Source organism: Cydia pomonella, chromosome 5, assembly GCF_033807575.1.
Source record: "Cydia pomonella isolate Wapato2018A chromosome 5, ilCydPomo1, whole genome shotgun sequence".
NCBI lineage: Eukaryota > Metazoa > Arthropoda > Insecta > Lepidoptera > Tortricidae > Cydia > Cydia pomonella.
In genome coordinates this window covers 9,768,151-9,782,746 of record NC_084707.1, presented here as the reverse complement: position 1 = coordinate 9,782,746, position 14,596 = coordinate 9,768,151, and the positions used below count along the sequence as shown (strand labels likewise).

Here is a 14,596-nt window from a genome sequence, read left to right as displayed (position 1 = left end):
ATTAACGCCATCTAGTTAGTCATGACAGGATTAATGCGCGCCATCTAGCTGATGTTCAAGGTTTTAAATGGTAGTAAAAGGGTGATATCAGCTCAGCTGGGTATCTGAAGAAATGGTTTCACCTGATTTTCATGCATTGTATATAACCCTCTGTGCGGCCTTGGACTTACTGAATACGTTAAACACCCCAGAGACGTACAAAGTTACATATAATAATCCTTAATCTAGCTTGTTCAATGTTCAATGCTTAGGAGTTAAAAATTAGGAATGAACTCTTAAACATGTATAGTCAACCTTAAATAAAGGATCCACTTACTAAATCCACACACTGGCAGTAATATTAAATTTCGGATGGCCTTCAATTATTGATTGGTGGCTGATGATTTGTTTATAAAAAGCAACAATTATGAATGATTTGTTTGAATTCATTAAACTTAAAGTCAAACCAATATATATGAATTGTATGTATTATTTGTATTATGTATATAAGTATTTTGTTGCTTATGTATGTTAAACCTTAGATAAGCTTTTGTGTTATTTTTTAATAAGTAGTACCTTGTAGTAGCTAGTAGCACTGCGCACATTCTCTCTGCTTTATCTTAAGGTTGACTGATAGAGAATGCATAATAAGTTTTCGCTTGTGCAGCCAATAACATTTAAATACATATATAAATTAAAAAGCCTTTATGTCCAAATTTCCCATTTTACATTTGAAGTTTTACTACTATTTATTCATTTAATTTGGACCCCTCTTCGAGTGTAGGCCTCCTCCCACTCTCTCCATTTTTGCCTGTCTTCCGCTTTGTTTAGCCAGTCTTTCCCTGCAGTTTCTATGGCTTTGCTTTATATAAACAATATATATACATAAATAAATAACCATAAATTGATAGAGTGAACTGAGTAAAGTATAAAAATCAAGGATGATTCTCAAAGCCTAGCCTGCCCTAGAAAGAGAGAGATAGTTATATGTAGGTATATAAAAGAGTGAGAAAACCAAATTTTCTTATCAGTTGTTTGTTTCAAAGTGAATCTCACAGCACACAATTTATATTTGTCAACTAACACAACTAACTAACAAAATATCATTTGATATTTACCAGTCGCTTTTCGGTGAAGGAAAACATTGTGAGGAAACCTGACTAATCCCAACAAGGCCTAGTTTACCCTCTGGGTTGGAAGGTCAGATGGCAGTCGCTTTCGTAAAAACTAGTGCCTATGCCAAATCTTGGGATTCGTTTTCAAGCAGACTCCAGGTTCCCATGAGCCATGGCAAAATGCCGGGACAACGCGAGGAAGAAGAAGAATAACTAGTTGTAGTGCATTCCATATGACAGTTGCCAAATCTTTCTAAACCTATAGCATCGTGGTATATATTTTTTTTAAATGAGTGAATTAGTTGATGATGAGGAACATTAGAATTCCTGAAGTGATAGTTATAGCTCCTCAAACATTACTTTCAATGAAACAAGTTATAATATAGAAGATAGCTGCACAGAGAAAAATTAAAAAGGTATTACAATAAACAATTATTCATGGCAATTCATTTGATGATTAAATTATTCCACCAATAATTTATTCAAATAATAATAATCATTCAACAATTTTATTTGTCGTTTGCTTATTTTTTTTTTGTTATTTTTGTTGGTAATTCGTCATTTGAATAAATTGTACCCATTCCTTGTTGCAGAAAGCCAAAAGGCCTCTAAGTTAAAGTAGACTAGACCGATTGGAATCTTATTTAGCAGTGACATAAGTGCATTGTAATATGCCTACTTGAAAAATAAACTATCTTTATCTTTAAAACAGAAAGCTACAAAAATTTTTTTTTGAAAACACCATCATTAGGATGCTCAATCCAGAAGTACAGTGAAAATTCTATTGAATAACACAATAAAGCAAATGTAAGCACAGTATTCTATCTATTTGTACTGTTGCTATAATAGAGTTTCTATACACCTACACATGGTAAACAAACTACTCCACAGAAAACTTGTTGTCTAGGTCATGTAAACTATTTATGTCCTGTCATGCTGCTTGCCTACAATACCTAGGCTGGACTACCTTTGCATGAACAACCATTTTTGAAGTGAATACTATTCATGTTTAGTAGAAAGCATTTCCAAAGACAGTATTACCTCATCATGTATTTGGCTTTTGCAGCTGATGCATACAGATTAAAATAAGATATTGTAGTGATATTTCAATAAAGATGTGATCTGGAACAGGGATAGTCTTAGAAAAGTATTAACAGGAATACATTACTCTAACAGAGGATACATGATTACATTGTATGAATAAAGGAATTAGAAATACATACATACTATACATTACTCTGATTGGATGCTCTATTAGGACGTAAACAAATAGTACAGCAGATAAATCCTAACGATAGCGCATTAACTGATACAAATAGCTCATTGAAGAGTTAACAAAGCAGAAAGCTATGTTTTTAATGTTTATGAATAGAAGTTTACTGTATGATAAGTATTAGTATGTACTTGCCTGGGTCTCTCGAGGGCTCCATCTTCCTTCGCACAGAACTAATTTATTTATCGTCTATAACACCACTTTCATGTATCGGTTCAGTCGCAAAGATGAACCTGTCAGTAACAAGGTCGTTGAACTAAATATACCTATAAATGAAATTATACTCGCTTGTAACACTCACGGCTATGATTATTCGATGAAATGTATTACACATATAACTTATTCTTAAACTTAGAGGTTGATATATGTTTAATTAATAATAAATCATCACGATTTCATTACTAAATCCTACTATTTCCGTACACAATTGAACAATTGACATAAAATAAAATACCTAACGAGCGTCCGTCACGTCACGAAAGTTTCGTTCAGAAAATAATAAGGCTTCCAAGTATTTTTTATTGTGGTATCACTTTCTGTGTAACGAATTGGACGCGGTTTTACAAAGCAAAGTCGTCACGATATGTTCTCCACACGAATTGGGCTGCGATTTATGCACATAGTCTGGAGTGGGGCTTAAAAAATGTAGGCGCGAAGGGTTGACCCAAAGAGTTCTAGAGTTGATCTACCATAGAAAATAGGAGATTTGAATTTCGCGCATTTTAAAAGCTTTTTTTATATTGACAAGTGTGTTTTAGTAAGCCCTGAGGGAATACCGTCGAACAAAAAAATGGAAATTTAGTTATCTACTTCTCTATCGCTCGAATATGCGAATATGCAAGTGATAGAGAGGTAGATAATAAAATGTACGTTATCTGCCTCTCTTGCGTATCCGAGCCCTCGGATGTTGAATTCGTAATTTTATGGTAAGCAGCAAGTTAAACATACATATTCTACATCTAATGAAGCAAGTTCTTGAAAAAAATCATTTGAACAAATAAGATATTAGTTTTGTACCTTACCTAATTATAATGTACCACATAACCGGACGCCGTACTAAAAATTATAGCAAAAAAATTCAATGTCAAATAAATGTCATTGACAGTCATACCAATTAGTATGTTCTATGTTCTCCCGCTGTCACGTTACTTAAACTTTATTGGCTATTAAAATATACATGGCATGCATCTTTTGATCTTATCCAATGAAAATATCTCTACTTAATCATTTACATAAAGGTACATTTTTGGTAAATGAAAACATTTTAACATACTTTATAAAGTTAGAAGCACAAACTTTGGCACTGATTTTAAAGCGTTTTCTTGTGTTATAGGTATTCTAAAGAAAAACGCGTATCATTGTGATAGTGTCATTGTCAATAATAGTGTGCCACGGTACGCGGTTGACATTGTTTAGTTAGTTTTAATTCGCCGGAGGTCACGGGCTTCTATTCCACAATGGAGAACAAAACGGATTTTCGCTATCCTCATACATTCATACTCCTAGGAGCTTCAGGAGACTTAGCGAAAAAGAAAATATATCCTACAATTTGGTATCTCTACCGAGACAATCTTCTGCCGGAAAATACAAAGTTTGTTGGTTATGCTCGCACCAAACAATCAATTTCCGAGGTAAGAGAAAAATGTAAGAAGTATATAAAAGTGCGGGCCGGTGAAGAAAAAAAGTACGAGCAATTTTGGGAAGCTAACGAGTACTTAGCGGGATCTTACGATAGAAGAGTTGACTACGAATTGCTCAACCAGCAAATAACGAAGTATGAAAAGGGACCAGTTGCCAACAGGATATTTTACCTGGCGGTTCCACCAACAGTATTTGAAGATGTTACTGTTAACATAAGAAATGCTTGTATTTCCATCAAGGGCTACACCAGGGTTATTATTGAGAAACCATTTGGGCGAGATGATGTATCTTCTGATAAATTAAGTGAACATGTGGCTGGCTTGTTTAAAGAAGAGCAGATATACAGAATTGATCACTACTTGGGCAAGGAAATGGTCCAGAATCTGTTGACTACTAGATTTGCAAACCAGATATTCAGTCCTTCTTGGAACAGGGAAAATATTGCTTCCATTTTAATTTCATTTAAGGAGCCTTTTGGCACTGAAGGCAGAGGTGGGTACTTTGATGACTTTGGCATTGTTAGGGATGTGATGCAGAATCATCTTCTCCAGATACTTTCCCTTGTTGCTATGGAGAAACCTGTGACATTAAACCCAAATGATATCAGAGATGAAAAAGTGAAGGTGCTTAGACACATTCAACCCATTACTATGGAAGATATTTTAGTGGGGCAGTATGTCGGCAACCCTGATGGTAAGGGAGAGGAGACCTTGGGCTACCTGGATGACCCCACAGTGCCCAAAGATTCAATAACACCAACATATGCCATGGCTGGACTCTGGATCAACAATGCTCGTTGGCAAGGTGTTCCATTCATACTACGTTCAGGCAAGGCACTGAATGAAAGGAAAGCTGAAGTGAGGATACAGTTCAAGGATGTTCCTGGAGACATTTTCAATGGCACTACCAAAAGAAATGAGTTGGTAATAAGAGTCCAGCCTGGAGAAGCTTTGTATCTTAAAATGATGGGAAAATCACCCGGAATGAAGTTTGAATTGGTGGAAACTGAGCTTGATTTGACTTATAGCGCTCGTTATAGGGAAACTGATGTCCCTGATGCATATGAGCGGTTGATCCTGGATGTATTCACTGGAACACAGATGCACTTTGTAAGAAATGATGAGCTTAAGGAGGCTTGGCGTATTTTTACACCTATCTTAAAACAGTTGGAAGAGCAGCGGGTGAAGCCTGTACCATATGTGTATGGGTCAAGGGGACCTCCTGAGGCAGATGCCAGGCTGTCTCAGTACAACTTCAAGTATTCTGGCTCCTACAAGTGGCAAAAACCAATACACTCTTAAATTGCTCAACATTTTTTGACAGCTTTTGGTGGTGGTACTATTTTCAAAGCTTATTTTTTCTTAATTTAACCACGTTACAAAGTAATTTTGGCTAAGTAAATAATTTGAATCATTCCAATCATACTTATTTCAAAGGTCATTTTAAGGTTAAATGATTTTCTTCTCAGTCATTCTCTACATCACAATTTGACATTCCTTTGTATGTATATAAACATTATTTATTGTATACAAATAAAATAAGTGCCTTTTATTAATTTATTTACAACCGAGTTCTTTAACAAACTGATATATATATCAAATAGATTTTATCAAAGAAGTGGTGTATTTACTGTGATGCTCTCACTCAGAAATACAAATAAGTAGGTAAATATGTTTAGAAAACATTTGTTGCCATGTGGTTTATTGACTGTGATTGTAGTAACATTGTTTTGTAGATGCATACTGAAACATTTAAATAGGTATTCAAGAGGTCAAATGCCATTTCACCTTGTATATCTTGCATTCATTCGTGACCGTCACGTGTTTATCACATCGTCATTAAATGAAAATTCCTTTCCACCTGGTAGATTTTATAATAGCTCTTACATGTACTTGGGTTTTATCAATTGAAATTGTATTTCCACTGGAGATAATTAAATACTTTTAATAATAACCCTGAATGCTCACTCTAAATGTGCATATCGATTATGATTATGCATAGATATTTTAGTATTACAAACTGCATAATTTATATTTTGGTAAAATATTGTGTGTTCATATTATTAATTAAGTTTATTTATTAAAAATAAAAGTCCCAGTAAAATGTTAAGAATTTGTACGATGATATACCTATTTATGATGCTGTAATTTGATAATAAAATAGCTGCTACGGGTAGAGTCTGAAGCTTTTTGAATCTTTACATTGTTAATAAACTGAACTTATCAGAAATCTTGTTTTTATTTGGTAGTATAACATCTTATCTTAATATACATACCTATATGCCTATATGGTGTAATAATATACTAATAACCAGTGTATGCAATGGTACCAATTTGCAGTATACTGAATTATTAAAATATCTACTCCGTGTTCTTGCTTAACCTGGTTCAAGGGGTTAACATCTAATATTCTTTGTTTACTCTCTGTTAGACAGGTCACATTTCTCAACCGATTATACTGAAATTTTGTAAGCAGGTTCAATAAATAAATAAATATTATAGGACATTCTTACACAAATTGACTAAGCCTTACAGTCAGCTCAAGAAGGCTTGTGTTGTGGGTACTCAGACAACGATATATATAATTACATAATATACAAATACTAAGAAAATACCCATAACTCGGGAACAAATACCTGTGCTCATCCATTGCTCATTACACAAATAAATGCCCTTACCGGGATTCGAACCTAGGACCGCCGGCATCATAGGCAGGATCATTACCCACTAGGCCAGACCGGTCGTCAATAGTTACATAAAATTTTTTTGTCGTTCCGTTTTTTTAGAAAATGTTCAAATGGCAGAAATTTGCACAAGACTTAAGCGCCATTAGAGTATGTGGCGCTTAAGACCATTGTGAATCCACTGTTATAACGACTCAACGAAGTAGGTCAAGTAGGTGTATATTTTTTAAGCGAGGTCTACAGCTCTCAGAGCTCGACTGAAAATGTATTTAGGGTAGGAGGTGAGAGTCAGAATGGCAGGTGTACCTAAATAAAATTAAATGAAAACCGTACCATATTTTTGTACTATTTAGTACCTCCTTTAAAAAAAATTGTAAAGTCCCACCCAACCCAATCGGTCTAGGATTGCCTCCCCTACCCAATCGGTCTATGATTGCATAGAGTGCGGTCTGGGGGCCTACTGCGAAAACTTAAATTCACAAATTGCGGGGATCTTTCTCTTTTACTGACTTAATTAGAGTGACAGTTATAGCCCTGTGGGCCTACCGCTAAAACCGAAATTAGCAAATTGCGGGGATCTTTCTCTTTTACTCTCAATAAGACGTAATTAGTGACAGAGAAAAATGCCCGCAATCGACGAACTTCGATTTTCGCGGTTATAGCTGGTCCGTCAGATATATACTTACTATACTCTTTGCTGTCCTCCTCCAAGTTGCTGTCACACCAAGCTCTCTGCAGATACGGAAACTACGAAAAACAAATGAAGATAATAGTATTTATAAATATATACGGTAAATGTTATTTACCAATACATTTATTAAATGAATACGTAAACTTTAGAAATAATAAAAAAGTATAATTTATGTCAGTAGTGTATTATTAATTATATTTTTACCATGCAAAAACTAAACGCTACGGGACTTATTTATTGCCATAAATAAAATGAAACTACTAATAGGTAGTTTCTTTGGAGTCAATAATTTTTTGAGAACATTATCGTTCATATTCTCGGAACAATTAGCACACATACACAATTTCGCTGACATTTAAATAAGAGGATACAGGATACGTTTACAGAGCCTGTAATCAAAACTGATAATAGTAATCTCTGTTACACTAATGTACATAGCTAAGTGAAGATGAACTGCATACAATGTCAATAACTACCAATCAGCGATATTAATCCGCTAATAACTGTCTTGATCTAAGTACTGGCAGCTGAGAGTTCACGATTCATATTTTGATTAGAATATGACGTGGACAGGGATAGGTCTATGTCATAAGAGTTTGAAGAACCAGTCAAATAATCCACGTATAATAATTGTGTGCAGATTATAAAATAACTAGTTAAAATGTTCTTATGAAATGAGATACTAACCCTACATAAGTAAATATTCATTGTTACGTTAACATAGTCCGCTATAATAAGTATTTTAATGGCTAGATATATTTTATTATCAATCTGTATGGCAGAGCGTAGTCACGTTCAGCCCGATCAGGTACTTCAGGTAAAGCCAGCAAAATTTACATAGATACACGAATATTTAAAAAGGCTGAGTGACAATAAAAGCTCATCCCCACTCTCAGTTCCAACAGAAGTATTTTTGTGATCTCTGCGTGCGTTGTCTAAATGCAAGACGGAGGAAAGATTTCTGGGCAACTGCAAGTAAAAATGCACAACAGAAGAAAGATTCGACAAAAAGTCTTAGCCGTATATGACCGTAGAGGGTGGAATCGAATGATCCACATTTTCAGAAAATGTGGGTAAGGGTTTGCAATATCCGTCAATTTTCCGGATCCGGATATTTCGGATATTATAATTTGATGGATTCGGATAGTACGGATCGGTATAAAAAAAAGGTTACAATCTATAAGGAATTGTCCAAAAACGGACTGGTTTTAGTCAAAAATTAAAGTATTTATCTTTTTTATACCGGTTTGATAAAATCACATAAGCTTGCTTTCTGTACCTTTGAAAAATAGTCGTTAAATAGTGGTAAATTGCGTAGAATAAATATCTAGCTCATTCTTTCAGTCCGCATTACAGCAATATTCCATTATATACGAGTAGTAAAAAAATAATAGAAATCCGGTTAGTTACTGCAATAATGACCTAAGTTGAGCGAAATCATATCAATATTATTATTTTTAGTTAGTCAGTAGAGCATGTTATTTTACTTTAAACAGAAGAAGGGGACCCAATACGATAATTCAGAAACAACATTAGTGATAACAACACTCATAAGCACTGTTGTAATGGTATTCTAAGTAGACGACTGAGCGAAACCCTGGTAATAATTACTGTAAAAAATAATAATTCTCACCTCGAGTTCCATATGGTCGGATTTGAAAAAGTTAACTTCTCAGGAGAGCCAAAACACAATTGGCACTTTGGTTTGCCATCATTTCACGTACTTTGTGGGCTAAATATACCAGTCTTTTTTTATTGAGAAAAGCCTTTTACCTTTTATTTTAGATAAGTAATAGTAAGTTAATATTTAAAAAGGCGGTATTTATGCTAAATTTATTAGACCCGGTTTTTATTATTTCTCCCAATTGAACAGTAATAGAGAGACATAAAGTCGTATTGACTTACTTACACTCAACACTTTGATTATTTTAGACATAAGGTCTAAAGTTCAGATCCGAAACGTAGTATTGTTACTAAAATTATAGGCAAAACGTCGTATCTAATAAATACCTCTCAATGTGTCATTATTTTAGATGCATAGATTCTCAAAGTAACGCCAACCACAAATCGAAACAATTGAGAGGCAAACGTATGGAAGAAGACGGGTGTGAAAACAATGCTTTTATGTTTCACGAAAATAAAGAAAATCATGAAATCCGACATTATGCACTTTCAGTATCTCGTAAATTGAAAATGAAAGAAATACCAGAGTAAGAAAGATAATTCACAATGTATCATATTATTGATTTATTCAGTTTGTTAGAAATTCACTATTTATTACCGTTATTCAAGAATGTCATTTTGGTCGAATTTTCATATCCTGCGTTATAGAACTTGTGTCCAGAATTACCGTTATTTCAGTCAGGAGGTATTCAGATAGGTAGTTTTAAAAACTTTTTCTGTTACTACTGTTTAGATTAAGCAACATTCGCATTCATTTTATGACGTTACTGCGTGACGTGATGTACTTATCATAATTGATGTGCTGTAAGTATTCGAATTGATTAAATATATGAAAATACTATATTTAAATGACAAAATGGTATGAAATCATTCATAAATTACATTCGAAAACTGATTCTGCTATAGGTCTATGACTATATTTAACGGATCCGTAATATCCGAAATATCCGGATCCTATGACTATTTGGATCCGGATCTTATATTTGACGGATATCCAGATATTTCGGATATCCGGATATCCGGATCTCAAACCCTATGTGTGTATTTGTCAAACAAATTCATTGAAAGAGTGACAGAAATAATATCTACATATACTTCACATAGGAGACCGGGTATGGTTATCTCACGGGTTGGTAGTCATAGAGCGGCCGTAAGAACCATTGAACGAACAGCGGTTTTATTAAGCTGTGTGAACCCTTTTTTGACAAGTTGAAATCTTCATCTTTGGAATCACTAAAACATATTCTAGATCTCTTGCCAGGCATCCAATCAATTTCATGTCTCTCTAATAGGACAGCTTTTTTCCATAGTTCGCTGCGAATAGCATCTTGTGGGAATCGGATTGTAAAGTATAACAAATTACTACCTACACTGTAAATTGACAATACCAAATTTGATTATTAATTTGAAATAACTAGGTAGTTTTTTATAGCTCCATCCTATGAAATATATAAGGAAAATTCAAATCTATAAGAAGGAATTTATTATAATATAGAAAATATCTAAATCAAACATAAGTTAATAAAATAATCTACTTCGTTTTGCATAACATCATCCTTATTATCCTCTTAATCTAAAAAGACGTATTTTGTTATGAAAGTCGAATGCAGTTACGTTTTAAATTAGCACGGTATTATTAAAAAAATGTCGTTATATTTATTCAAAATTTTACTGTACACTCGGGCCCGACGTCGGGCCCTAGCAAGAATATTTTTCCGTTTCACCAAATATCAACACATCGTTAACAATATTTGAAATGTAAAAAATACTTTGTCTCTAATTGCGAAAAATGTTCAACGTTTGATATTTTCGGATATGAACCATTTTTTTACATTCCAAATATTGTAAAGGATAGATATTTGGTAAAACGGAAAAATACTTTTGCTTGGACCCGAAATCGGCTCTGATAAAGTGTGAGTGTAATTGGCAATGTGGGTTTAGCAGAAAAGCAGTCTTTACAAAAACGTGCCAACCAGGACTATAGCCGTGAAAATCAAAGTTCGTCAATTGCGGGCATTTTTGTCCGTCACTCTAATTACGTCTTAGTGAGAGTAAAAGAGAAATATCCCTGCAATTTGAGGTATTCGATTTTCGTGGTAGCCCCCTGATGGCACTGTATTGCACTATATGTTTTGCGGTCACTGAATTGACAAACTCAAACGTACTCAATCCTACCGGATAATGTACAGTCAGCTGCAAAGAAAAGTTCCCCCCCTGCATAGAAGTTTTGTTTGCAGGGGGGGTACTTTTTCTCTGCAGCTGACCGTACATGTGGTGTACATTGACCAAGAAGTGTATCCACATGAGAAGCCAATCTTTGGCTTGTCGCGGGGTGGCAGCACAACTCATGCGTGAGAGGCTCGACAAACTCGCCATGAAGTGTCGTCAGAAAATGACAAATTTATATAGCATACATTATTTTGGTAGTTTTCGGAAGTTGAAGTGTGGCAGCACTGAAACTGTCAGCTGAGTTTTTGATTATTGCGATTATCGAGCAATGGTGGTTGCTTTGCTGTTGACCTCAAGAGCTTCAACTGTAGTCAGTGCGTTTTATTTTAGTGTAATTGACTGGCTTCTACTTGATATTACTGGATTACAGTGCAAAATGATTCTATATGTATCATAAATCAAACAATGTAACACTAACAGTGCCTACTGAAAGCTGGATGGTCGATTACGATATGTGTTTGTGTAAGTACAGAATCTTTGTTGTTCAAACGCAAAAAATATTACACTATAAAGTAATCGCACTTTGTTTTATTACATATGTATTTAGCATGTCTTTTTGGTTGAAATTATTAATATTTAATGGAATCAATGTTTAATATTATCATAACATTAATGACGTTGTTTATTTTAGGTGAGTACAAGCATAGGTGTTATTTATTTTGCGCATGGCCTTTATTTAGGCGGATTATAATAGCGCGCGCCTGTTTAAATAATCTGTTTCAACTTTTCATCCCACTACTTTTAGCAGCAGTATTTATTATTGATAGTCATGCTGGCATAATACAATTTTGATATTTGGGGTCAGTAAGATAAAGACGACTATTTAAGGTAAATTTGCGCGCAGATATCGAGCACGCATTGATTTCATGTTAGAGATAAAATAGGTACTTTGGTAAGGAGACCATGACAGTAGTGAGTTTATTTACAAATTAATATGTCTAAATTTGAGAACTTATTACCTGTTTAGAAACTGATGTCTTTACTGCATATACTTTCAGGATCAACCATAATTTTGGTTTTTAATGGACATTTTAAATATTTATGATTATATGAGGAAATAAGGACTAAAATATCATTTTACTTAATAGCACGGTAATTAATGATATAAATGAATTAAAAACATCAATGAACTTGTTTACACATATTTTTAAAAACAATGAGTCATACAGATAAACATTGGTTAGCTCTAATCAAGAAAGATTTAGGTGTTATGATAAAAAATTGTTTGTTTACAGGTATAAGCATATTATTTTCTCAAACTTTCTTCCTATTATAACCTAAAGTGAATTAACATCTATTTTGCTTTGCTTCATTACTTTACTTGCTTATGTAATTGTCATCTTATCTTTGATTATTTGATTAATTATACTTAACTAAAATATCTTATCAGCCATTAAACTTTTTCTTGTAGCCATGGTGATGTCTGCTAGTGTGACAATCTTTAACACATTCACTGCCGGGAACCCACCTGATGGGCGTTCGTGAACTTTGTTCAGATGCCAGACAACCCGCTGGGCGGGTTGCTTTGTATGCAGCTGTAGACCACCGGTTTCTGGGGTAGTGCGCCGTTTTTTGTCTGGCAGTGAATGTGTTAAAACACTCATGTTTCTTATTGTTTTCTTTTTGGATAATAAATATACATAGGTCACTACAACTATGAAACAAAGAAATGCCCTATTACATATACTTTTAAAGCTATATTTCCATTGACAATGTTTGGAGGTAGAAAATTTAGTTTCTTTTTCATTTACTTATAAGAAAATGGTATTCAACAACGATTTGCAAATATTTTACACAAAATTTTCATTTGATACAGCAACTTATGTAAATTAATTGTTTAACCTCATGCCGCCCAATGTGCAGTACATTGTACAAAGTGACAGCATAACTGCCCTGACTAGAAATTAAATTTTGAGTTAAACATCCAGTGTACAATGCACTGTTAAAACATTATCAGATGCCAGTTTTTAATTTTTTTTTTTTCTTTTTTTTTTTTTATACCACGACGGTGGCAAGCAAGCATACGGCCCGCCTGATGGTAAGCAGTCACCGTAGCCTATGGACGCCTGCAACTCCAGAGGTGTTACAAGCGCGTTGCCGACCCTTTAAAAATCTGTACACTCCTTTTTTGAAGAACCTCATACTGTAGACCCTCGGGAAAACCTCGGCAGGTAGCTCATTCCACAACCGGAGCGTGCGCGGGAGGAAGTTCCTCTTAAACCGCACAGTGCGTGACCATTTAGGTTCTAGGGTGTGAGAATGAACACCCTGCCGACGGCGGGCGGTGCGGTGATAGAAAGTAGCCGTGGGCATCATGTCAAACAATTCTTCAGAGCACAGCCCATTGTACAAGCGGTAGAACACACATAAGGAGGCAAAGTCTCTCCTTAGACTTAAAGGTTCAATACCGCTTGTGAGTTTGGGATCGTCGACGATTCGTACAGCACGTCTTTGAACTGAGTCGAAGGGCCCAAGCTGGCATCCAGGTGCTCCTGCCCAAAGGTGACAGCAATACTCCATATGGGGTCTCACTTGCGATTTATAAAGTAGCAGTCTTTGCCCTGGAGTAAAGTATCGCTTTGCTTTATTGAGCACACCGAGTTTTTTAGATGCCAGCGCAGCCTTCCCTGCCAGATGACTACGGAATTGGACGTCACTGGAGATGTCGACACCGAGGATCCCAATACTCCCTGACATGGTAAGGGTTGTGCCTTGGAACTGTGGGACCACAGTAAATGGGGTTTTTTTAGCGGTAAACGCGCAAACTTGTGTCTTTGTGGGGTTGAACCGGACTAAATTATCCCGACCCCACACCGAAACTCTGGATAGAGTGCTCTCAATATCCGACACAAGGTTTTCACGGCTCTCCAGCACCTCAGAACGAGGGATGTTAGCGCGGCCTGTGTAAAAGGCATCCCCAGTGCTATCGTCCGCATAGCAATGAATATCGCCGATAGACAACATGTCATTGATGTGCAGCAGAAACAGCGTTGGGGATAGCACAGAACCTTGCGGAACGCCAGCGTTAATGTCCATGCTATCAGAGCAGCTTCCGTCTACTACGGCTCGTATGCGTCTGCCGGACAAAAAGCTAGCGATCCACTCGCATAGACCCTCCGGCAATCCATATGATGGTAACTTCGACAAGAGACCCCGATGCCAGACCCGATCGAACGCCTTCGCTATATCCAGGCTAACTGCCAATGCCTCACCTTGACTCTCAATGGCCGAGGCCCAGCGGTGTGTGAGATACACTAGAAGATCACCAGTCGAGCGACCATGGCGAAAGCCATATTGGCGGT

General features: G+C 35.6%; 3 protein-coding genes across 4 annotated transcripts in view; 2 read left to right on the top strand and 1 right to left on the bottom strand.

Annotated features, from left to right (window-relative positions):
* The window catches only part of LOC133517691 (protein ultraspiracle homolog), a 58,147-nt gene extending 55,335 nt beyond the window's left edge, over positions 1-2,812 (bottom strand). The window contains exon 1 of the mRNA XM_061851058.1: positions 2,503-2,812. Coding sequence (XP_061707042.1) covers positions 2,503-2,524 — 22 coding nt within the window. The 5' untranslated portion in view covers positions 2,525-2,812. The remainder of the gene's footprint in view (positions 1-2,502) is intronic.
* An 807-nt stretch (positions 2,813-3,619) lies between these two features.
* Positions 3,620-6,237, top strand: LOC133517690 (glucose-6-phosphate 1-dehydrogenase). The gene has a single exon (XM_061851052.1). It carries the CDS (start codon positions 3,825-3,827, stop codon positions 5,307-5,309), a length of 1,485 nt encoding a protein of 494 aa, XP_061707036.1. The 5' UTR covers positions 3,620-3,824; the 3' UTR covers positions 5,310-6,237.
* A 5,255-nt stretch (positions 6,238-11,492) lies between these two features.
* The window catches only part of LOC133517695 (RB1-inducible coiled-coil protein 1), a 31,594-nt gene continuing 28,490 nt past the window's right edge, over positions 11,493-14,596 (top strand). Inside the window, exon 1 of one of the 2 annotated variants that reach the window (XM_061851063.1) lies at positions 11,493-11,756. The gene's annotated coding sequence lies outside the window, so the exon portion shown is untranslated. The remainder of the gene's footprint in view (positions 11,757-14,596) is intronic. The other variant, XM_061851064.1, reaches the window with a different exon arrangement.